At 49.9% G+C, this 25,288-nt stretch overlaps 1 protein-coding gene across 1 annotated transcript in view; it reads right to left on the reverse strand.

The window, feature by feature from the left end:
- The window catches only part of NELFA (negative elongation factor complex member A), a 30,327-nt gene continuing 5,039 nt past the window's right edge, over positions 1–25,288 (reverse strand). Inside the window, exons 2-11 of the mRNA XM_010591349.3 lie at positions 12,131–12,302; positions 10,388–10,549; positions 8,374–8,463; positions 6,853–6,983; positions 6,698–6,767; positions 6,124–6,212; positions 4,996–5,107; positions 3,514–3,797; positions 3,195–3,294; positions 1–3,083 (exon numbers count right to left, since the gene is read on the reverse strand). Of these exons, the coding sequence (XP_010589651.2) occupies positions 2,899–3,083; positions 3,195–3,294; positions 3,514–3,797; positions 4,996–5,107; positions 6,124–6,212; positions 6,698–6,767; positions 6,853–6,983; positions 8,374–8,463; positions 10,388–10,549; positions 12,131–12,302 (1,395 nt within the window). The 3' untranslated portion in view covers positions 1–2,898. The remainder of the gene's footprint in view (positions 3,084–3,194; positions 3,295–3,513; positions 3,798–4,995; positions 5,108–6,123; positions 6,213–6,697; positions 6,768–6,852; positions 6,984–8,373; positions 8,464–10,387; positions 10,550–12,130; positions 12,303–25,288) is intronic.

Consider the following 25,288-nt stretch of genomic DNA (forward strand, 5'->3'; position numbering starts at 1 on the left):
TTTCTACTGAGGTCTTGGGTCCATTTCTCTTTTTTTTTTTTTTGTCTTATAAAATTGCAGTAAATATCTGGGCTGAAGACTTGTTAGCTCCTCTGATTCTACGAGCTTGCACTCTGGGAAGCCATGTTCCTCGTGGGCTCCAGGGCCCCGGAGAATCTGCCTCTGGTGTGCAGGGCCCTGGACACACCCAGACATTTCCCTGCACACTGACTAGAGTTGTGCTGACTGGTGGCTGCCCTGCCTGTGGTCCTGAAAAGTAACCATACGTGGGACCAAAAGGAACAAAAAACTACGAACCAGTTGACTACTTGTAAATGTACAGGCTAGTTACCTCTGGAGCCGTCCTCGCCTGATAAACGCAGCTTCTGCGGGGCATTCCCCCCAGAGCTCTATTTATGCTCCTTATGCACAAAAGGGGGAAAGGGTGTTACAAAGTGACGAGCCAGGCAGCACTCCCGTACCTCTGCCAGGACCTTTCCAGCCCAGGTTCAGGCGGCGCCTGGGCAGCACCTGCCCAGACGGGCCCACGGGGAGAACCCGGGGCGCCTCTCACAGGTACAAGCTGACGTTTTGTCCAAAAGCTCCCATCCTACCAGCTGAAGGAACTCGGCGTAAGTTAGGGAATCTGAGTTGGTTTGCAGTGCACTTTGGGAAACAGGTTAACTTTTACTGTATTTGACAGTAGTAAAATCTTGAGTTTTGACTCACTTTGATGTATTTCCAAATTCTCTTTATGATTTCTGAAAGAAATACCGCAAGAATTATTTTAAGTATGGTTCCCGTTTCTAAAACCTGCTAAGCTAATGAGAAAATAACACTAACTTTGAAAATCTTGAGAAGCCTAGCTTATAAAATCTGAGTAAAAATATGGTTTGGAGCTGACAGCCGTGTGTGGACGTGGCTTGCGCTCTGACCGGCCTGCTCTGTTCTAGGTGTTTGGGGGAGATTTTGTTTTTGAGGATTCGGTGATTTTGTGACTGAGCTTCGATCCTTTGTCACTACTGAGAAAACAAAAACTGCCTCAACACCTTAGAACGCCGTGGCATCGAGAGTCAGCTCGAGAATCGGCATCAAGTGCACACTCATGCACACTCGTGCAAGGCAGCCAGCACCCCGAGCACGTAAGCACTGTTAAAACACACATGCTGTAGGGTCTCCCTGTGCCAGTAGGGGAGCCTCTTTACAAACGTGGTGCCCCTCAGAACTGTACAGGCCAGATGCGTGGGTCTGCTGCGGTAACTAACCCCTGCTCACTGATGGGAGACGAGGCTGGCACCAAAAGCTGTTCCCCCACGAGGAATCCCACAGAGCCTGAGCCTGGGCCAAGTTCCCCGGTGGTCCTCAGCCAATGCCACCTGGGCTCTGCACACTCAGCTCTGCGCTCCGACTGCTCTGAAGTATTTATCTTTATATCTAAACCATAACGTATCATCCATCTTCCAGAACCACCTTTAGGAATTAAACCTGTTCCATTAAAGTTAATGCAAAAAACTGTCAGTTGCCAAATGTCCTGGTCCCCCGAGAGCCCCCACGAGGAGTCCTCGGTGAATGCCCATCAGTGAGACACCGTCTCGCTGGGCATCGTGTACCCCATACCCTGTTGAGATGTGAACCGCCCTGTCAGAGATTAAATATAAACTTAAATGTGCCTATTGGTGTCTAAACTTCCTCCACCACGTAAGCCCCGGCCATAGCGCCTTTTAGGAATATCGGTGCTGCCACCAGTTTTGATAGTTAGGTTTGAAAACTTGAAGTTCACTTTTGGGGGGAATATACTGAAATGTAGATCTGAGAATTGCCAGTTGGGGAAAAAATAGCATTTAAAGTGGAAAGTTGTGTTTGGAAAATGGTGTATGAATATTTTTGTATTAAAAAAATTTTAAAGGCTTTTTTCTTAAACTTATTTGTATGTGAGGTTATGTGTTAAAGTTTGGGACTTTGTTTCTAGTTCTGGAGGGTTGTGGGTCACCGAGGCCTTGGTCCCACCATCCTCCAGTGCTTGCGACCCAGAGCCAGGTGGGCCCCCATCTTCAGAGTGGAATCACTCTGCCTTTGAATGCCACGCAGCTTTGGGTGACAGACAGTGGGACGGCGATGAGAGGGGCAGCTGCAGTCTGCATTACTCTGAAAAAAATTTTACTTTTTAAAAAAAGTGAACCTGGTTCCAAAATTGGCATTCAAGGTGAAATGGTACCAGGAAGGGCACCCAGGGGGTGGTGTGGGTCCAGGCTGGGGGCATGGCAACAACAAAGGATGGGCGGGCTGCCCGGAAACCCAGTCCAGGCGTTCTCAGAAAAGCTCAACTTTAATTATTCAGATTGTTTTACAGTGAAAATAGGGACCGAAGAGTGGTCTGAATTGTTCATAGCTATACAAAAGACAAATACAAAACTCCCAGTGGGTGCGGGGTGGGTGCTGGCGGTGGACGACCCCAGGGGATCCATACTCCCCATCCCGGTGCCCGGGCCTTTGGTCCCCTCAACCTGAGGGGGAGGGCGTCGCAGCGAGCAGGACCCCTCACCCGGCCAGTGGAATTCCTCTAAGTAAAAAAAAAAAAAAAGGAAAAGGCTAACAGGCAGCGCTGCAGCTAAAATTAGGAACGGATGTGACTGTTCAGGTTAATGCTCAAAAATGTAATATTAAATCCGAAAAAGCATCTTCAATCACACAAAAAAAACCCATATTAAAATTTAAAAAATAAGCCCAGAACACCCCAGAGAAATTAATCTAAAAACTTAAATAGGCTGGGGCTCGGCCACATGTCCGGGAGGCTGGGTGGAGGACCGCACCCAGCCAGCTGTCCATCTGTCTGTTTCTCGGAGCCCCGCGGAGTCAAGGCCCACAGAGGTGGCTGAGGGGCTGTGGTGGGCAGGGCGCGGGGCTGCGGGCGGCGGCCAGCTAGGACACGTTGGTCATGGGCTTGTACTTCTTGAAGCGCGTCCACTGGCCCGTGGCGTAGTTCATCTCGAACACTGTGTCCACCAGCATGGTGGTGCTGCCCTGGCCGTCCGACTTGGGCAGGTCCTCCGTGTGCTCGCTCAACTTGATCTGGATCACGTCCCCCTGCTCCTGGCACGGGTTCTCTGAAGGGGAGGGGCTGCTGGGCTGGCACTCCCCACAGTCCCACACAGGGCTGTCCCCAGGCCCTTACCCTGGCCGCCCCAGGCCCCAGGCCCCACCCACCAGGGACATACCTCGGGAACCTGCCATGAAGCCCAAGATCAGGGCCTTCTCGGGCCGCGTGACTTTGTTGGCTGTTTTGAACATCTCCTGTGCGGCAAACATCTGCTCCTTCTGTGGGCAGGAGGCAGGCATGAAGGCTCCCACTGGACCACCCTTCCCTCTCTGGGAAGCCCAGGCAGGCTCCCCTGTGCCTCCACCCCTGGGTCTGGGGAGAGACTGGAGGCGCAGGTAGCTGAGGCCCCACCACCTACCTGGGTAGCTGGGGCCAGGCCTGCCCCGCGGGGACCAGGGAGCCCAGGACTGACTACTGGCCCACCAGGGCCCACCTACCGTGAGGGACAGGTTCTTCTTGGGCTGCTGCTGGGTTGGGGGCTGGGTCTGCGGGGCCACCATGGCCACTGGGGGTGTCTGGGCTGCAGGGGCGACGGCCGGAGGCGTGGTAGGTGTCAGGGGCAAAGTTGGGGTGGCGGACGCGGGCGTGGGCGTGACTGGGGTCAGGCTGCTATTGTACATGGGTGCTCTCTGCTTGAACTGGGCTGGGAGCGTGGGGCTCGGGGTGCTGGGCTCCTCAGGTTGTCGGCTGGCCTGCAGGCTGGCGTCCCGGGAGGGTGGCGCTGCAAGCAGAATGTGCACAGTGAGGCCCAGAGGGGGCTGCACAGGGGTGCCGCGCCCAGCTCCAGGCCAGGTCAAGGGGCACTTCTGGAAAGGCAAGCCCCCCTGGCTGCCACTCTTGGGACACACCCCAGGCCTACTCACCTGTCACCAACTCCACGCCCTTTACCCCCAGCGCTTGCCTGCTGCAGGTCCGCTGCCTACTTAAGGAGCCCTGTTTGCCTTCAGATCCCCGCCCATGGCGGAAGCCAGGGCTGCCCCTGCACCCGGTGGTGCTGTGGATGGCTGGCTCTGAGGTGCCTGCCAGGTCTGTCACGAGGCTGCGAGAGCCCTGCCCCCCACCCCAGCAGGCCCACCAGGAGCCCCGTTCTCTTCTCCCATACCCCTCCCCCAGTGCCCAGCTGGGCTAAGGGAGCACCAGGGTATCTCTAGGCCCAGAGTCTAGATTTCCTGCCTCCACCTTGTCCAGATTCTGCCCGCCTCCCGTAGACATGGAGTCTGGGCCTGGCCAGCTTCTGGGCAGTGGTGGGTTCCCATACCCTGGGCCCTGGTGAGAAAATGGGGGATGGGGGGATGTCCCTCTGGGACCCTTGGCCCTCAACCAGCCCTCCAGGCAAGCCATGCCAGGGCCAAGTACCAGGGAGGCAGAGCAGAACGCAGTGGAGGAAAGACCTCGAGAGTCAATTCAGCAGCTGAGACCAGCTCCTCCTCAGACAGTCTCCCACAGTTCTGGGACCCTTCGCTGGTGCCGGCCCTGATCCCTCACACAGGAAGGCCACCCCCTTGCCAGCAGGGGCCCCTGCCCGCTGGGTACTCCTGCTCACCCACCCACAAATGGGGATTCTGCTCCTATACAGCCCCCCAGCAGGCAGCGTCCTGTCTGGCCAGGACAGAGCCATGCTATGCCTGGCAGGCCCCCTCCACCAGGGCAAGCAGGGGCTGAAGGAGAACCCCCAGTAAAAAGCCTGCTGACCCCAAACAGCACCATGTGGGGTTGGCACTGGTGAGTCCTGGGAAAATGGGCAGAGACGGTCCTGGATCAGCCATCTCCCAAGAGAAGCCGCTCGGCTCTGCTCCAGTTCTTGAGGCTGGCCTCTGGGCCTCTGGCTGGCAGCTCAGCTACTCTGGGGGCCCTCATTTCCAGGCCGCTCATGATGGGGCTGGCAAGGCTGAGGGGACTGAGACCACCCAGCAACTTACCAGGCGGGGCCTCTGAGCTGGGAATGTAGGAGGACGCTGGGACCACACTGGGCGTGGCTGGCAGGTAGCTGGTAGAGGGCAGTGCCGGCTCACTGTTCAGAGATCCGAGTTTCTGGAAGACAGGATTCTGGTCCCTCTGGGAAGAGGCTGTGGCTTTTGTGTGCCCCACCCCGTGCGGACACTGCACCTCCATGCGGTAGACACGATGGTCCAGTGGCCTGGCACTGGGTGGCGACAACAGAGCTCCCCCCAGGCTGGGAAAGGCGGTTCCTCAAGGCCACGAGGCCGGAGGCTTGGCAGCGCGGGCCCTATCCCCTGCCCCCGGCTGGCACCTGGACCACCCTCAGCAGAGGGGATGAGAGGCTGAGCAGCTCCTGCTTTAGGAAGGGGGGGTCAGGGAGCCTCCCAAACCAAGCGTCTTGGAGGGAAAAAGAAGCTCAATATGTTTTTCTTACCACAAAAGCACATGAAAAAAGGAAGTCACATTCATTTTAAGAAATCCAGAAAACACAGCTAAGCAAGGGGACAAGCCATCATCCAGAAATGCTGATGCTGTTCTGGCTCGCCCCATGGGTGCTGAGAACAAGGTTTATGCCGCATCACACACCCCACTGTTTTCTGAGCCTAGGCTCTGGGAAGCGAGCTGCCCCCTCCCCGGGCGCCATCCCCTGCCCACATGCAGGCAGCCCAGACTCTCTCAGGCGGCAAGGCCTTCACACCTGGCACCTCAGCCCGGGCCCAGCACCCCCCTGGCTCTACGCTGTCTCCCCCTGGCAGTGCCACCTCCTCCTGCGGAAGGGAAACCAAGGCCTAGAGGTGTGGGACCTGCCCAAGGAGCCCCTCGAGCCAGCGCGTGTGGCAGATACGAGCTTCAAGCCTACACCTGATGCCAAATCGGGCTCTTCCCGGCCCCATGCCGTCTCTCATATACATATACATATATATACATACATACATACGTACATATCTATACACATATGTACATACATATATATATACACATATATATTCTCGGATGGAAACGTTTTAGTAGGTACCAATCGGACTGAAAGGGAGCTCATATCTGGCAGTGGGAAGATTCGGGAGGCGAAAAGGGGCGCCACGGCAGCCGCACAGCGCCAGGCCTACCTGTGTGGACACCAGGCCAGCCGCGTAGTCTGGGGTGGCATTCTCCACAACGGTCTCTTCCTTGGCTTGCTTTTCCACCACCTCTGTGTCTGCAGGCACGGCAGGGTCCTCCTTAGCCTCCCAGTGGCTGACCCCACTCTCCCTGTGCAGACCCAGCGGACCCCCTTGGCAGGGACAGAGCTTGCTGTCCACTTAGGGTCGGTTACAAAAGCGCCAAAATGCTCCACACCAAGCATGGGGTCAACCAGGAAGACAGCTGCTATATATGGTAACTTCTCTTCTGTTAAAGGCTAATTTCTTGTTAAAACACAAAACCCGTCACTAAGATGAGGAAAGTTAGCCCCAACCAGTAAAAGAGAAAGGGCCCAGAAGGAGCCTCTTTGTGTTGGGCAGGCGCCCCCAATCAGCACAGCAGCCCTGGGCCACACAAACTCTGGACACAGGGGCCCCAGCCCTGACCAAACCCCCCTAGTCCGACTCCTAGGGCAGTGCCTGCCCCCCTGGAGTCCCCTAAGGCCAGGTCAAGCCAGTGTCTCGCCCTCTGTAGATGGGCAGGGTGGCCCAGGGCACGCACCTAAAGTCTTTCTTCTTCTCTTTGCCTCTCGGCCAGCGCCAACCATGTCCAGCTCAGAGATATCGAGTAGCTGCCAAAACAGACAGAACTTGACACTTTACTATGAGAGAAAGCACACGGGGCTGGTCTGGCTGGGGCGGGGACAACAGGCCCACCTTCACACCCCTCTCCTTCCGCAGTGGTGTCCTCGACGGCGGGATGGGGGTCCGGTTCCCGGCAGGGCTGAAGACGCTGGGGGTGGTGGGGCTGCGGAATGGCGCCTGCTTTGGGATGCCTTTGAGTGGGGCTGGCGGGGGACAGGCCCATCAGTGGTCTGGGGGCTCCAGGAGAGGGGCCCTGGCCCTGCAGGAGTTAGCTGCTCGTCCGACCAGAGACCACCATGACAGGCTACCCCGGGAGGGCTGCTATGCGTGCTCCCCCTTTCCACAGCGGGCAGGCTGCTCTTCCCGGCGTGGCTCAGGGGAAGGTGTACTCCCCAAAGACCTAGGGTACAGCACCCCACCCACATGCCCCTGGTTCAGGAGATAAAGCCCTGGCCCCCAAGTGGGCCCACACCACCCAGTCCCATTCACTGATTGCATATTTATTTATGGGGTGAGGAGCTCCCTCGCTGTGCCCGGCCTGCCTAGAAGAGCCTGCAATGAAAGACTTTGCCCAGGCATCCACAGTGCCAAGGGGACCACTGTCAGTCTGATACCTTTGACGAAAATACTGAACAAACCAAAGACGTTGATAGAATGTGCTCTACAGAAGAAAACCCCATTGCCCTAAAACACAGTCTTCTATCAGCACAGACAGAACTCCAGGCTTAACCTTTAATCTAGCACCATCCTCTCAGGGTAGACATCTTACTGGTCCTCACGCTGTCAGGGGACCTCAAAGTCCATCATGGGCACCCAACACACCCCACAAGGAGAGACCCCTTCATCCCCCAGACCTCGCCTGATGGATGGTGACAGGGACAGGCTCTGCCCCGGGGAAGCTGCTCAGAAACACAGTATGTCCTTGCTGGGAGCTCCTGGCACGCACCCTCCCCACGTGCTCTCCCTCCACGCACCATCGCCCCCGTAGAGCTGTACACTCAGGTCTGGAGGGAAATAAAGGCACCGGCTTAGAATGCTCCGTGGAACCAGCTGGCAGCCACCTTTGCTTTGCATTAAGCAGTCTGTAGGTGCCTGGGGATGGCCAGTGTGTGGGGAGGGCCGTGCAGGAAGGGCACCCTCTGCTGACCTCCCTATCAGTGGAGAAACTGCTGGAGCCCAGCAGCGCGTGGCCAAGCAAGATGGGGCACAGTGGGCCGGGGGAAGGCCAGGAGCAGGTGCTACCACACACATAGTCACCCCCGGGCAGGGCTGTCACAGACAGGGAGGAACAAAACACATCCTGGTCTTCCGCATGGGACTGTGTTCACACTCTTCCTCACAGATTGTACTGGAAGTGGGAAAGCTTGTGAATTTAGTCCCATGCGTATCCACAGGCTGCAGGGCTTTCAATGAGCCATCTGTCCAGACCCTAACGTTTCCACAACTTTGCTAACAAGGAAAGGACCTCACATCTGTCAGTGAGGCGACCGCTACCTGAGCTCAGGCAAGCCCAGAGATCTGACGAGTGGCAAGTGGCTCCCCACCCCACAAGTGCCCTTTTGCTCGCGCCTGGAGCCCCAGAGGCGGTCTTACTTGTCGTATCCATCTTGCGGAGCAGCCCCCGCCCCTTGGCATGGAAGGGCACCCCCGCGCTCCTCTTCAGCTGCTGGGCGGTCTCGGTGGCTGCAAGGACAAGGGTCACAGGGTCAGCACCTGCCAGTTAAACAGGGGCGTCTGCTTGAAAAGCCTGAGCTGTGACGTCCATGTGTGATTCTCACGCACAGACCCAGAGACTTGCTACACAAGCACCTGACCACTGAGAAGCCGGCCAGGAAGCTCAGAGAGCTCACTCCGTCTTCCGTGTAGAAGGCTCCCTGCTTCCCCACGGTGAGCTCCGGGAGCAGCATGGCCAAGCGGCCACCTGCAACATCGCCCAACCCCCCGGCAGGCAGACCACCCTTCCTGGACAGGGGACAAGGAGAGGAGGAGGGACCAGTGTCGGGTGAGGGGCTTTCTCTTGTCCCCTGCACGACTGGGTGGGAAGAGCTGGTGCAGAAGCAGTGTGGGGACCCTGGCGAAGCTCAGAGCTGGGGCCTGGGCTTCACCCCATGACCTGCGAGACGCCCCTCACCCCACCGTGTGGCTACAGAGTCTGGGGCTCCCGTCCTCCCACATGCACAGCAGGACGACAGGGACGAGTGAGCGTCCTGGCCTGGCTCAGTAAGAGCTAAAGGAGAAGGGGACAGGCCCCAGGGGCCGCTGCCGGTGACAATGGGGACAGACTCCTTTTTGTGCCCCACGGCTGGGAGGCGGTGTGACTGCTGAACTCATGGAGAGGCCGAGCCAGCAGCTGAACGGTGCCTGAGGAGGGAGCGACAGCGTGAGCGCAGCCTCGCTCCCTGTAAAGGCTGCCCTGGGCCCTGGGTCTCAGCCATGCTGTGCCATGAGGCGAGCCACCAGGGCAGTGCATCCCTTCTGACCAAGAGTATGGGCAGCGGCTATGGGGGAGCCTCATTCTGATTCTCCAAAAATGGCATCATGCATGTGAATATTAACTGCCTAACCACTCAAAATAAAACTATGAAAATTTTGCTTTTTCTATCGATTGAAAGGATCAGTTTTGACTCTTCCACGCACACCTGAGTCAGCCGCCATTTGGGAAAACATTAAACAAAAGGACCAAACATCCTGCCAGTCAGACTGGCGAGTCGAGAAGAGTGTGGAGACGCCAGGCCACCGCCGCTGCTCCACAAGGAGCCACAGCCTGCCTTGCCAGGCTCCCTGCCGCTCCGGCCACGTGGCCCGCTGCACTACCAGCACCCGCTGCCTGCTGGGAAGGTGGGTAATGGCATGATCAGCTGGCACAGATGTCCCTTTTTAAGAGAGATTACAGACATCTTAGCGGGAACATTCTGAAGTTTCTGAAGGAGATTTTCAGAATACTCCATACTGCATTTTCAACACTCGTTAAAAAAGTTAGGTAAACCTCTGATTGTCTTCTTGAAGAGACAGCCTATGTGTTTTCAGATGTAAAATGAAATGAAAAAAGTAAAGCTCACAGAAGTAAGATAAGCTGCGATTTGCCCGGCTGTTGGCTTTCCTAGGCTCAGCCCTCTGCCCTGGGCGTGCACGGAAAAGTGGGCATGTGAAGCGGGTGTGTGACATGGGTGTGTGAGGCAGGTGTGCACAGGGAGGGGGGTGCGTGACATGGATGTGTGAGGCGGGCGTGCGCAGGGAGGGGGTACATGACATGGACGTGTGAGGTGGGCGTGCACAGGGAGAGGGGTGCGTGACATGGGTTTGTGAGGTGAGTATACACGGCGAGGTGGACGCATGACATGGGTGTGTGAGTCAAGTGTATACAGCGAGGTGGATACGTGATGGGTGTGTGAGGCGGGTGTGTGCAGTGAGGTGGGCATGTGATGGTGTGTGAGGCAGGTGTGTGCAGTGAGGTAGGCTTGTAACGTGGGTGTGTGAGGAGGGCGTGACGTGGGTGTGTGAGGTGGGTGTGTGACGTGAGCGCGAGGGGCGTGAGGTGGGTGTGTGATGCGGGTGTGCGGTGGGCTGTGAGGCAGGCGTGTGCCATGAGGCAGGTGTGGGCACTTACACTTCTGCAGGAGCTCTGCTCGCAGTGTGGCACTCTTGGGCTTCCTTTTCAGCTGGAAGTGCTTCACCGGGGGTGTGAGGGGTCCAGCCAGGGTGGTCAGGGCATTTTTGTTCAGGTACTGGCATTCCAGCGGCAGCATAGCTGATGCCTCACACTCGCCCACTGTGTGTCGAGAACCAACACAGCACGTTAGCAGCCCCTCACAGGGGAGGCAGCGACGTTGCGGGGTCATCACAGCGCATGGTATTATCTCCAACTGTGGTCGTTTCTGCTGTGCTTAAGTTCACACCGTAGTTCACACGACTGACTCCCCCACTTGTCTAGCTCCCCCACCAGCCACAAATCAAGGCCCTAAAAGAGGGCCCACTTGTCAACGATGGCATCCCAGTAAGGGGGGCTCTGCAGGATCCCTGGAGGCCAGAATGGGGCCTGTGAGTTCTAAGTCTGAAGCACCGCTGGTGCCGGGGAGCCACAGGTGCACAGAAATACAGTGGTATGTGGAGGGCACTTTCTGCTTTCTTAAGGTCAGAATACCGACAGGTTTTTGACAAAACACATCCAAGCAAGAGGAAGACCACCAGCTCTCAGGAAATCTGTAGCCTTCCAAGGACGCTTGCCTCCGGTCTTCATGGGGCCCCGAGGCAACGGTCTACCCTGGGCCTCAGAACAGGGCTCTGCAAACATCCCGAAGCCTTCCACCCACCCACAGCTAATGCTCAGGATCAGTCCCGAGGAGGGCAGCAGCTCTCTCAGGGCAGGGGCACCTGCATGACCACATCAGTTATATGAACCATCCGTGAGAAAAGCATGTACAAGTCGCAGAGCCCACAGGGAGAGGAGACCCCTCACCAAGAGGCCCGCCGGGAGCAGAGGCCAGGCCCCGTCACCCCATTCCTCCTGTGGGTAGCAGACCTGTAAACCCTTGTCCACAAGAGACTTGGGATCTGCGCAGGGTGCAGGAGAGACAGCACTCAGTAGGATGTGCGCCTCTGCTCGAGGCGGGGTCCCACGTTAAACAAACCGGCAGGACAGAGAGCTCCTGGGTGGCTTCACAAAGCTCCAGACACACCTGGCAGCATGTATGCGATGACAAAGGAAGGAAGACCTGGCAGTTCAAGTGTGAGCAGTGCGTTGTGGGCGAGAAGAGGGACGTGGCGCCCTGCGGGGGATCCCACGGCCCTGTCTCTCTGGGGCCCTTCCTCCCTGGCGGAGCCCGTGGGCACAGGGGTGACCCCTGAGAGAGCTGCCAGTTCCAACTCTCCCAATGAGGAGAGGAACTCTTCAGCGTGTTCTTTCAAACCGTTTGCGAACAGTTTCTAAATGGTTTTCCAGTTCATGCTCTGAACCACTGAATGGTTGGTCTTCTCAGCACCCATTTCTGAGCACCTACTCTGGGCACTGGAGATACCACCCTGAGTGAGCAGAGGCCCTGCCCTCAAGGGGCTGACTCTCTCATGGGGAGGGGCAGCCCATGAACTTGAAACAGTCAACAGCTGACTTCAGGTGAGGTAAGTGCTGTGACCACAGATCCTGTGGGCTCTTACGAGCATGTCCGGGAAAGACAGGCAAAAAGCCAGATGGCGGCACAGAGCGGGGTGGGGAAGGAGATGGGAGTGTCGGTGCTATTTTAGGAACCACCACACCACACGTTACACAATGACATAATTCTCTAGATCTCAACTTCATTTTAGAAAACAAAGACCCATCTCCCTTCTCTCGATAAATTAAAGTCATGCAACGTACCCTTTTCTCTAAGTTCTCCTAAAATATCTTGCACGTTGGGATTCTGTTCTTCAAGGTCGAGGTTAAGTGAGCCCGTGTCGGGAAAGGACTTTAAAATGTCAGCCACCATGAGGACCCAGGGGTCCGAGTCCAGGGTGGCCAGCTGGATGATCTCGGTCAGGGCACCCTTCATCTGTGGAGAGAAGAGATGATGTTCTCAGTGTGGAGGGGTGGGGGTGAGTGGATGTCCCCTCTGCGGGCAGTTCTCAGTGGGGAGGGGAGAGGGGTGTCTACTCTGGGGGCAGTTCTCAGCGGGGAGGGTAGGGGGTGTCTACTCTGGGAGGCAGTTCTCAGCAGGTGGGATTTCACTCTGGGAGGGGCAGTTCTCAGCGGAGATAACCTGCCCACTCACCTTCTACTGGTAGCCCTGTCCGAGCCCCTTCCCTGGCTCAGGAGGGAGGCTGCACACCCTGGCCCCCAGCCCACTGGCCTCCTTCTGCCCGGCCCTCCTGGAACCACAGGCTGACCTTGGCACACCCTCAGGCTAACCCTGTACCCGGCCTTAGGGACATGGCCCCGCCCTCCAGGCCGATGCTCTGGAAGGAAGAGAGGGGGGTTATGCTCAGGGCCGTGCTCCACAAGGTCCTCAGCCAGGCCCACACTGTGGTCCCCTACTCACCACACTGCCCTCTGCTCTGACGCCAGCTGCCTACACGGCACTTCTTCCTCTGACTCCAACTACCCAGGGCGAGGCAGACCTCACAAGGCAGAAGGCACTGCCCTCCAGACAGCCACGTCTGCCCAAGACCTCAACACCCACCACAAGCTAGGAGTCCCCAGATATCCTCAACTCCTGACCTGCTAGCTACAAACTCAAGGGCTCCCTCCACCCCTTCAGGATGCCAGCCATGAGCTCGGGAGTCCCCAGGGCTCCCCTCACTTCTGACCTGCTGGTCCTACTACTCCCTTGGGTTCGATAAGTCACTAGAGTGACTCACAGAACTCACGGAAAACACAATACTTAGGGTTACAGCTTTAGTACGGCAAAAAGGGTGAGATTCAGAACAAGCAGAAAGGAAAGGCTCGTGAGAGCAAAGACTCCAATGCACAACTTCCACGTTACAAAAAGGCTTCTCCTCCTCTCCCACGTGCACTGACATTTTTCACCAACCAGGAAGCCCATGGAGCTTCTATGTCCAGGGGCTTTACTGGGGCCTCATTACACAGGCATGACTGCCTAAATCATACTGCACCCCCTCCCAAGTCAGTCAGTATCAGAGGCAGTCTTTTTAGCCGGCCCAGCCCCCACCTGAGTCACCTCATTAGCATAAACCTTCTGGTGTGGTCTGGAGGCCTCATCAAAGGCACTTCAATTACTGGGGAATTTCCAAGGTTTTAGAGGTAATCTTTCAGGACCTAAGGACAAAGACCAAATTCTTCAGGTAAATTTAACTTTAAACCCTGTAATACCAAATGTTGGCAAGGACATGGAGCAACTGAAACTCTCATATGTTGCTGGCAGGAAAGTAAAATGGTACAACCACTTTAGAAAACCACTTGGCAGTTTCTTAAAAAATTAAACACACACCTACCATGTGACCTGGCCATCCCTCCCCTAGGTATTTACTCTAGGGGGTTGAAAACATACGTCCATACAAGGATGGATCATATACGTAGCATATCCATACAGTAGAGCACTACTCAACAATAAAAGCCAGGAACCACTGGTACACACATGGGTGCATCTCAAAATAATCATACTGAGCAAAAGAAGTCAAACCAAACAAGCACATTGTATGATTCCATTTATATCATATTCTAGAAAATACAAACTAGTCTATAGTAACAGAAAGCAGATCAGTGGTTACCTTACCATGGGGGGGAAGGGAAAAAAGGGGGTTACAAAGGGGCATGAGGAAACTGGGGGTGATGGATATGCTCGTTATCTGATCGTGATGATGGCTTTACAGGTGTATACTACCCTTTAAATAATACACACAGCTCATTTGAGGTCAATTATACCCTGGTGGTGCTTAAGAGCTCAGCTGCTAACTAAAAGGTCAGCAGTTTGAATACATCAGCCGCTCCTTGGAAACCCTATGGGGCAGTTGTATTCTGTCCTTCAGGGTTGCTATAAATCAGGATTGGCTCAATGGCAACAAGTTTTTATATCTCAATAAAGCTTTAAAAACCACCCCCAAAAGCAACACATATTTTTTAAGAACATACACAAAAAGACACAAATTAAACAGAATAGAATGGTTGTGACCAATGGGGGGAGTGGGAAGTGGAATTTTTCAAAGTAGGTGGCCAGGTCTTTCTTTTGAAGTGCCTCTGGCTAGATTCAAACTTCCAACTTTTCAGTGTGCAACTGCGTGTGTTTACTGTTAGTGGCACCCACAGACTCCTAAGAGAGGTGCAGAATGTTGTACTTCTTGCTAAATGCCGTCGAGTTGGTTACGGCTCATGGTGACCCTATGCACAACAGAACGACACAGTGCCCGGTCCTACGCCATCCTCACAATCGTTGTTATGCTTGAGCTCATTGTTGCAGCCACTGTGTCAATCCACCTCGTTGATGGTCTTCCTCTTTTCCGCTGACCCTGTACTCTGCCAAGCATAATGTCCTTCTCTAGGGACTGATCCCTCCTGACAACATGTCCAAAGTATGTAAGACGCAGTCTCGCCATCCTTGCTTCTAAGGAGCATTCTGGCCGCACTTCTTCCAAGACAGGTTTGTTCATTCTTTTCGCAGTCCACGGTATATTCAATATTCTTCGCCAACACCACAGTTCAAAGGCGTCAACTCTTCTCCCATCTTCCTTATTCATTGTCCAGCTTTCACATGCATATGATGCGATTGAAAATACCGTGGCTTGGGTCAGGCGCACCTTAGTCTTCAAGGTGACATCTTTGCTCTTCAACACTTTGAAGAGGTCCTTTACAGCAGTTTTACCCAGTGCAATGCGTCTTTTGATTTCTTGACTGCTGCTTCCATGGCTGTTGATTGTGGATCCAAGTAAAATGAAATCCTTGACAACTTCAATCTTTTCTCCATTTATCATGATGTTGCTCATTGGTCCAGTTGTGAGGATTTTTGTCGGTCAGTTTGTCATACTGTGGGGGTTTGCGTGTTGCTGTGATGCTGGAAGCTATACCACCGGTATTCAGATACCAGCAGGGTCACCCATGGAGGACAAGTTTCAGCTGAGCTTCCAGACTAAGACCGACTGGGAAGAAGGACCCAGCAGTCTACTTCTGAAAAGCATTAGCCAGTGAAAACCTTATGAATAGCAGCAGAACATTGTCTGATATAGTGCTGGAAGATGAACCCCCCAGGTTGGAAGGCACTCAAAAGATGATTGGGGAAGAGCTGCCTCCTCAAAGTGGAGTTGACCTCAATGACACTGTACTTAGACACCTCTTATCTGCTGCTCTGCAACTGGGTTGGACATCGAGGCTGCTTCTCTGTGTAAAGCATCTTAGGTCCTCTAAGTGGGATATTTCGTTCTTACTGATAAAATTTTGAGCAGCGAAGTTTCTAAGAGTCCATGATTTCAGAAAACAAAGTTTCTCAGTGAAGAAGACAGCCACAGTGACTAAAAGAAGGCGGATGCGATAGAACTTCCCAGCTGCAGTGTACCCCTGGGAGCAACGCTGTTTCCTGGTGACTGCAGCTGGCTGTACCTGTCTGTTACTCTGTGCTGATGATTGGCAGGGCAAAATCCTACTGTCCAAGCTAGTTTGTACTTTCTCAATATTAGAAGCACTCAGAGAAAAAAGGTAGAGAGTAACAGCAAGTCTGATAGCTAATTTCCGAACAGTATCAATGGAAGCCAGAAGATGGTGGGATAGAATCTTCAGCAGGCTGGAGAAAGTAGTTTTTGTCCTAAAAATTCTATAACTAGCAAAAATATCTTGCAAGAATGAAGGTGAAATGTAGACATTTTCATATAAACAACATCTGGTAAGGGTTCATCACCAGAGGACATCCGTATCCACTGAAGGCAGGCTGGGAAGCCAGAGGAACACAGACATAAAAAGTGGCAAACGGGGTAAATCTAGACAAAGAACGAGGGTGTACCACGGGGGCTAGGATATAGACTGTTTATGCTATTGTCCTGCATCTTAAAGTCAGGATGAAAGTAAATGGAGTTAAAGTATACCAAGGTCACCATCATGTCTGAGAGGGGCTGAGGGCATTGACTGACTTTAGACTTCGATAAATTAAGTATACATATTATACTTTCTTCATCAGGGAAGATCAACTGCTAGAAAATGACATCATGGTTGGTAGAGCTGAGGATCAGAGAAGATGAACGAAACCCTCAATGAGATGGGTTGACACAATAGCCCCAACAATGGACACAAACGTACTAGCGATCACGAAGACGGCACAGGACCAGGCAACGTCTCGTTCTGTTGTACATAAGGTTGTCGTGAGCTGGAGCTGACTCAATGGCAACTGAAAACATTATAATTTCTAATGAAAACATCAAAAATAATAAAAAGCGATGGGGAGGGGAGAGAACATGAAGCTATGCAATCTAAAAGAAGAAAGGAGGAAAAACCCAAAAAGAGCAGGACCAAGAGAAAATACAAAATAAGATGACATATATGAATCCAAATGGAACAATTATATCAAACATCAATGGACTTAACACTCTAATTAAAAGACAGTGCCAGACAGGATTAAAAAAACAAAAACAAAAACAACTACATTCTGTTTGACAGAAGTAATATTATAAACTAAGGATACAGAATGTTCCTATCTAAAAGGATGGGAAATATATATAAAGACTAAGCAGAGCACGGAAGTGAGAGCCGTGGTGCAGTGGCAACCACAGAGAGGGCCAGGCTGGATCTGAGCACAGAGCACGGAGCAAGAGGTGAGGGCAGCGTCCTCGGCACACACTGGGGCCACTGGGTGAGTCTTCTACACCTGGACCCAGACCGCGCGTCACCACAGAATCTGTTAGAGAACAACACATGGAGTCGATGGCCTTGGCTTGCGTCTTCCCCGAAGACACTTCCGCACCAGGACGGATAAACAGGCCTCTGTCACGACGGGCTTATTTTTAAATACAGAGACACAAAATGTTTTGTTTCCTAACTCAAATCTTTAATAATTCAACACTCAAGAAAATGGACACCATGTAGTTTGTGGCAGCGAAGTGCAACGTGAAGAAGTCTGCCAGGATGGGAAACCAACTTCAGACTTTTCAGGAGTGCAGAATATTTGGCTCCTTCAGCCTAAAACTCTTAATCCACTACCTTGGTTTGAATACACACTTGTATTTTAAAAACTGTAACATTAAAACTTATTTACGAAGAATATAAAACTGAAAGTCAATACTCAAACATCTCCCCACAAGGAAGTCCCCAGGCCCAGATGGCTTCATTGTCAAGTTCTACCGAAAATATAGGAAGACACAGCCCCATTACTAAGCACACTCTTCAAAGAAAAACATACAGCTCCTTGTACAAGGGTTAGCATAACCTCAAGACCAAAATTTGACAAAGACATCCCAAGAAAGTGAAACTATAGATCTCCACGGACATAGAGCCAAAATTCCTATATAAAATGCAAGGATGTAAAATGTCTAAGTTGAGTTTCGATGTGTCCAATGGAGAAGGGCCCCTGGCCTCTGTCAGTTCGTTGTGCTGCGGTGGCTCGCGTGTTGCTGTGATGCTGACAGCTATGCCATCAATGTTTTACTCTACCAGCAGGGTCACCCATGGTGGACAGGTTTCAGCAAAGCTTCCAGACTAAGACACACTAGGAAGAAGGACCTGGCGGTCAACTTCTGAAAAAATCAGCCAGTGAAAACCCTACGGACAGCAGTGGAACACTGGTGTGGTGCCGGAAGACGAGCCCTCAGGTTGGAAGGCACTCAAGATACAACTGGAGAAGAGCTGCCTCCCCAAAGTAGGGTCGATCTTAATGACGTGGATGGAGTCAAGCTTTTGGACCTTCGTTTGCTGGTGTGGCACAACTCCAAAATGAGAAAAAACAGCTGCAAACATCCATTACCGATAGGTATGAGAAATGTACGAAGTATGAACTAGGAAAATTGGAAGTCGTCAAAAATGAAATGGAACACATATGATCACTATTCTAGGCTCTGGTATGAGTGAGCTGAAACGGACTGGTATTGGATATTTTGAATAGGAAAATCACGTGGTCTACCATGCTGGGTATGACAAATTGAAGAGGAATGGCATTGCGTTCTTCATCAAAAAGAGCATTTCAAGATCTGTCCTGAAGTACAACGCTGTCAGTGATAGGATAACATCCAAATGCCTACAAGGAAGACCAGTTAATACGACTATTATTTAAATTTGTGTACCAACCACTAATGCCAAAGATGAGGAAATTGAAGATTTTTACCAAGTTCTGCAGTCTGAAATTGATCAAACACGCAATCAGGATGCATTGATAAGTATTGGTGACTGGAATGCACAAGTTGGAAATGAGGAAGAAGGATCGGTAGTTGGAAAACATGCCCTTGGTGATAGAAACAATGCCGGAGTTCAAATGATAGGATTTTGGAAGATCAACAACTTCTTCATTGCAAATACCTTCTTTCACTAACATAAACGGCCACTATACACATGGACCTCGCCAGGTGGAACACACAGGAATCAAATCGACTGTATCTGCGGAAAGAGACGACGGAAAAGCTCAATATCATCAGCAAAAACAAGGCCGGGGCCGACTCTGTAACAAACCATCAATTTGCTTATATGCAAGTTCAAGTCAAAGCCGAAAAAAATTAGACTAAATCCACCAGAGCCAAAGTACGACCTTGAGTAAATCCCACCTGAATTTAGAGACCATCTTAAGAATAGATTTGACGCAATGAACACTAATGACCGAAGGCAAGTTGTGGAATGACATTAAGGACATCATACACAAAGAAAGCAAAAGGTCATTATAAAGACAGGAAAGAAAGCCAAGGCCAAAATGGATGTCATAAAAGACTCCGAAACTTGAACACAGAGAAGCAAAAACAAATGGAAGAAATGATGAAGTAAAAGAGCTCAACAGAAGATTTCAAAGGGCGGCTTCAGAAAACAAAGAAAAGTATTATAATGAAATGTGCCAAGACCTGGAGTTAGAAAACCAAAGGGAATAACAAGCTAGGCATTTACTTCTCAAGCTGAAAGAACTGAAGAAAAAAAATCAAGCCTCAAGTTGCAATACTGAAGGATTCTATAGGGAAAATATTGAATGAGGCAGGAAGCATCACAAGAAGATGGAAGGAATAGAGTCACTGTAGCAAAAAGAATTGCTCGACCATTGCAGGAGGTAACATATGATCAAGAACCAATGGAAGAAGTCAAAGCTGCACGGAAAGAATTAATGAAAAACAAGACTCCAGGAATTGACGGAATACCAGTTGAGGTGTTTCAATAAATGAATGCAGTGCTAGAGGTGCTCACTCGTCTATGTCAAGAAATTTGGAAGACAGTTACCTGGCCAACTGGCTGGAAGAGATTCATATCTGTGCTCTTTTCCAAAGAAAGGTGATCCAATATAGAATGCAAAAATTACTGAAAAACATCTCACACAAATAAAATTTTGCTTAAGGACATTAAAAGGGTTTACAGCAGTACATTCATAAGGAACTGCCAGAAATTCAAGGTGGACTCAGAAAAGGACGTGGAACAAGGGTATCATTGCTGATGTCAAATGGATCTTGGCTGAAAGCAGAAGATACCAGAAAGATATTTACCTATGTTCTACTGACTATGCAAAGGCATTTGACTGTGTGGATCATAATAAATATGGATAAAATTACAAAGGATGGGAATTCCAGAACAGTTCATTGTGCTCATGCAGAACCTGTACACAGACCAAGAGGCAGTTATTTGAACAGAACAAGAGAATACTGCGTGGTATAAGGTCAAGAAAGGTGTTCATCAGGGTTGTATCTTTTCACCGTACTTATTCAATTTGTATGCTGAGCGAATAATCTGAGAAGCTGGACTATACGAAGAAGAAGAATGGGACATCAGGATTGGAGAAAAACTCATTAACAACCTGCAATATGCAAATGACACAACCTTGCCTGCTGAAAGTAAAGAGGACTTGAAGCACTTACTGATGAAGATCAAAGACTACAGCCTTCAATATGGATTGTACCTCAGCATAAAGAAAACAAAACTCCTCACAACTGGATCAATAATCAATATTATGATAAATGGAGAAAAGACTGAAATAATCAAGGATTTCATTTTACTTGGATCTACAATCAACACCCATGCAAGCAGCAGTCAAGAAATCAAATGACATATTGCACTGGATAAATCTGCTGCAAAAGACCTCTTCAAAGTGTTAAAAAGCAAGGATGTCACTGTGATGACTATGGTGCACCTCACCGAAGCCAAGTTATTTTTTATTTTTTAATTTTTTATTGTGCTTCAAGTGAAAGTTTACAAATCAAGTCCGTCTCTCTCATACAAAACTTTATACACGCCTTGCAATGTACTCCTAGCTGCTCTGCCCCTAACGAGACAGCACACTCCTCCTCCCCTCCCCGTATTTCCGTGTCCATTCAGCCAGCTTCTGTCCCCCTCTGCCCTCTCATCTCCCCTCCAGGCAGGAGCTGCCCACATAGTCTCATGTGTCTACATGAGCCAAGAAGCTCACTCCTCACTAGTATCATTTTCTGTCTTACAGTCCAGTCCAATCCCTGTCTGAAGAGTTCCAAGCCATGGTATTTTCAATCGCCTCACATGCATGCAAAAGCTAGAAAATAAAAAAGGAATACAAGAGAAGAATTGATGCGTTTGAATTACGGTGTTGGAGAAGTACGGTAGACTATTCCATGAGCTTCCAGAGGAAGGAACACGTCGGTCTTAGAAGAAATACAACCAGAATTCTCCTTAGAAGCAAGGATTGTGAGACTTTGGTTTGCTTACTTTGGACAAGTTATCAGGAAAGACTGAATGCTAGAAAACGACATCATGTTTGGTAAAGTAAGGGGCCAGTGAGAACAAGGGAAACCTTCAGTTAGATGGGCTGGCAAAAAATAGCCACAACAATGGCCTTGCACATAAGGTGGCACAGGGCCAGGCAACGCTTCATTGTGTCATACGTTCAGGTTACCGAGAGACGGAGCCGAGTCCACGGCAACTAACAACAAGAACGCCAGTGGGTGCAGGGTAACGGAAACGCCCTGAAGTTGACCGGGGTGGTGGTGGCACAGCCCTGCGAATCTATTAAGGCCCATAAATCGCACATTCTCAATGAGTGAACTGTACGGTAGCTGACATGCTTCAGTAACCAACATCAAAGACCCACTGCCGTCGAGGCAATTCCGACCCACAGCGACCCTGCAGGACAGAGTAGAGCTGCCCCATAGGGTTCCCAGGGAGCGCCCGGCGGATTTGGACTGCCGGCCTCTCGGTTAGCAGCCGTAGCCCTTAACCACTACGCCACCAGGGTTTCCTAAAGCTGTTAAAAAAAAATCACGATTAAAAGATTTGAAAAACAAAAAAATAAAAAACACCTTTTTAGGAATAGAAGAGACCCTCCTGAACCAGTTAACGAGCATCTTCAGAAAGTCTATAAGAAACACAATACTTGTTGAATGAACATTCAAAGGTCTCCCTGTGTGATTGGAAACAAGACAGGGCACCTTTCATCCCTCTGTTTGACGGTTTACTGGAAGCGGCTAGTGAGAGCAGGAAGGTGAGGAAAGGAAACAAACGGTAAAAGGTATAAACACTAGAAACAAAATAATTATGCACAAGAAAAATAAGAGTCTACAGAAAGATTATTACAGTTAGTATGATTTTAGCACAGATGTTATTCACAAACTTATCTAATAATCACCTAGGTTTCTATATACCAGCAACAAACAGAAAATAAAACTTTAACAGATACCATTTACAACAGCGTGGAAAGCTATGAAGAACTTAGGTGTATATTTGGGTGGTGCAAAGGGTTAAGTGCTCAGCTACTGACCAAAAGGCTGGTGATTCAAATCCACCCGGAAGCACCTTGGAAGAAAGGCTTGGCGACCTACTTCTGAAAGGTCACGGCCACTGAGAACCCTGTGGTGCCAGTTCCACTGGGACACACACGGGGTCACTGAGTCAGAGTGGACTTGACTTTTTTTCTTTTTTTTAAGGCATATGTCTAACAAAAGATGGAAAGCCTCTATAGAGAAAATCATAGCATGTCATCAAGGATATTAAAGAAGACCGAATAGAGAGACATGCTTATATTCACAACTTGAAAGAGTCAACATTATTGAGGTAATTTCACTCCAGAATCAACTATAAAATCAACTCAGTTTTAATCAGAATCCCAACAGGCAGTGTAATCTGTGAGGAAGAATATAAAATATGTACGAAGGTACAAAGGGCCAGGAATAACCAAAAACTGCTCCTTAAGAAGAACAAAAGGAGAAGACTTGCTCTATTAGCTATCACGGCCCATTAGAAAGTGGCAGTAACTGACTTAGCGTGTCATTACCACAGGGATACACGATAAAAGGACAAGACAACAGAGCCGAGCCCAGAAACACCAGGGCAGGAGTGGCGGTGCAGATCAATGGGAAAAGACAGTCTTTTCAGCAAGTGGTGCTGGAATTACTGGGTATCCATGTGGAAAATACTCAGACTGGACTTCCAACTTCATACAAATATCAACTCCAGGAAGACTAAAGATTCAAATATCAAGAGCAAAGCTATACACCTACTCCTCTCTTATCAACATGGTTAGGTTCCAAAGACCAAGTCTGTCTTAGGCTGGGTGCTCCAGAGAACCAAAACCAGTAAAGTGTATAAATATATGTAGAGAGAGAGGTTTATATCAAGGAAACAGCTCATGAGGTTATACAGGCTGGAACGTCCCAAGTCCGTGAGTCAGGATGGAGGCTTCTTCTGATTCAGGTAACCGCAGGGGCTGGTGAACCCAAGATCAGCAAGTCAGACAGCAAGGCTCTGGTTCACATTATGTGAAGATAGATGAATCCCAAGATCAGCAGGCAAGACAGTAGGTAAGCTGCTAGCTCCAGTCCCAAGAACTGGAGGTCAGATGAACAGAAGCCAGCTGCAGAATCCAGAGCAAGCAAAAACACATGAGCCTTGCCAGAAAGTCCATCTATATTGGATGCAGGCCACACCCCCAATGAAACTCCCCTTCAACTGACTGGCCACTCACAGCATATGGAGGTGATCACATTATATTAAATCTCATCATGGAAGTGATCACATCATTATACAACTGCCAAACTACATCACAACGGTCAAACCAATGAGAATCGTGGCCCAGCCAAGTTGACATGTAACCTCAACCATCACAAGGTTATGCGAAAATCACCATTATATGAACATGGAAGATGACCACAACAGATCACAAGATGGAGGATGACTACATCATTACACAACTGCCAAATTACATCATTACATAATTACCAAACCACTGAGAATCATGGCCTAGCCACGCTGATATATAACCTTAGCCATCACAGCCAACGTTACTTTCACCTTGTACCTCAGTGTTCGTTACTGCCAAACAACGTTGTTAATGCGCAAAATTGGCAGCAGATTTTCACTATTGTTGTAAATGTGAAATGTCAGATAACAAGATAGTCAATAAGAGAGAAGTAGGTGTATAGCTTTCACAAGATAGCACAGGATAGTGTCTTCCTGGCCTTGGCCTAGGGAAGCATTTCCCAAGCAAGACACAAATGGAACCAATCATAAGGGAAAAGATGAATACATCTGTCCATATTAAAACTAAGAACTGTTCATCCAAAAATTCCATGAAGAAAGTTAAGTCAAGCTACACTGGAAGATAGCTGTAACATATACAGCTGACAACACTGGTATCCAGCATTTATTAACACAAAAACACCCCTACAAAACAACGCAAAAAGACAATCAGGAGGAAAATGGCAACGAATTTGAACAGACAATTCACAAAAAAAAACAAACAGTGAATTAACACATGAAAAGACGCTCAACCCTTCTAGTAATATGGCAGATACACATGCAGGCCACCAAGCAATACAGCCACAGGACTGGAAAATTTTGGTGAGGAGTATAAATTGGTACAACCACCCTGAAACTCGATTTGGCATAATCCTTACCTGTTGCCTTTGAGTTGATTCCCACTCATGGCTACCCCATGTATTACAGAGCATAACTGCTCTATAGGGTTTTCTTTGCTATGATCTTTACAGAAGCAGACCACCAGGCCTTTCTTCCAAGGTGCTGCTGGATGGGTTCAAACTGCCAACTCCAGGTAAGAAGACCTTGAATACCTCTGAAACTGATTGAACATGCAATCAAAATACACTGATAATTACTGGTGATTGGAACGCGAAAGTTGGAAACAGAAGATTTCAAAGGGCGGCTTGAGAAGACAAAGTATTATAATGACATGTGCAAAGAGCTATAGATAGAAAACCAAAAGGGAAGAACACTCTCAGCATTTCTCAAGCTGAAAAAAAAACTTCACAAAAAAGTCCAGCCTCGAGTTGCAATACTGAAGGATTCTATGGGGAAAATATTAAACAATGCATGAAGCATCAAAAGAAGATGGAAGGAATACACAGAGTCGTTATACCAAAAAAGAATTAGTTGATGTTCAAGCAATTCAAGAGATAGCATATGATCAGGAACCCATGGTACTGAAGAAAGAAGTTCAAGTTGCTCTGAAGGCATTGGCGAAAAACAAGGCTCCAGGAATTGATGGAGTATCAACTGAGATGTTTGAACAAGCAGATGTAGCACTGGAGGTGCTCACTCGTCTATGCCAAGAAATACGGAAGACAGCTTCCTGGCTAACTGACTGGAAGAGATCCATATTTATGCGGATTTTGGAAATTACAGAAGAATATCATTAATATCTCTAGGAAAATTGGAAATCATCAAAAATGAAATGGAACACATAAACATCGATATCCTAGGCATTAGTGAGCTGAAATGGACTGGTATTGGCCATTTTGAATTGGACAATCATATAGTCTACTATGCTGGGAATGACAACTTGAAGGGGAATAGTGTTGCATTCATCGTCAAAAAGAATGCTTCAAGATCTATCCTGAAGTACAATGCTGTTAGTGATTGGACAATATCCATACACCTATAGGGAAGAACTGTTAATATTAACTATTATTCAAATTTACGCACCAACCACTAGGGCCAAAGATGAAG

The sequence above is a fragment of the Loxodonta africana genome, chromosome 5, assembly GCF_030014295.1.
Source record: "Loxodonta africana isolate mLoxAfr1 chromosome 5, mLoxAfr1.hap2, whole genome shotgun sequence".
Taxonomy (NCBI): domain Eukaryota; kingdom Metazoa; phylum Chordata; class Mammalia; order Proboscidea; family Elephantidae; genus Loxodonta; species Loxodonta africana.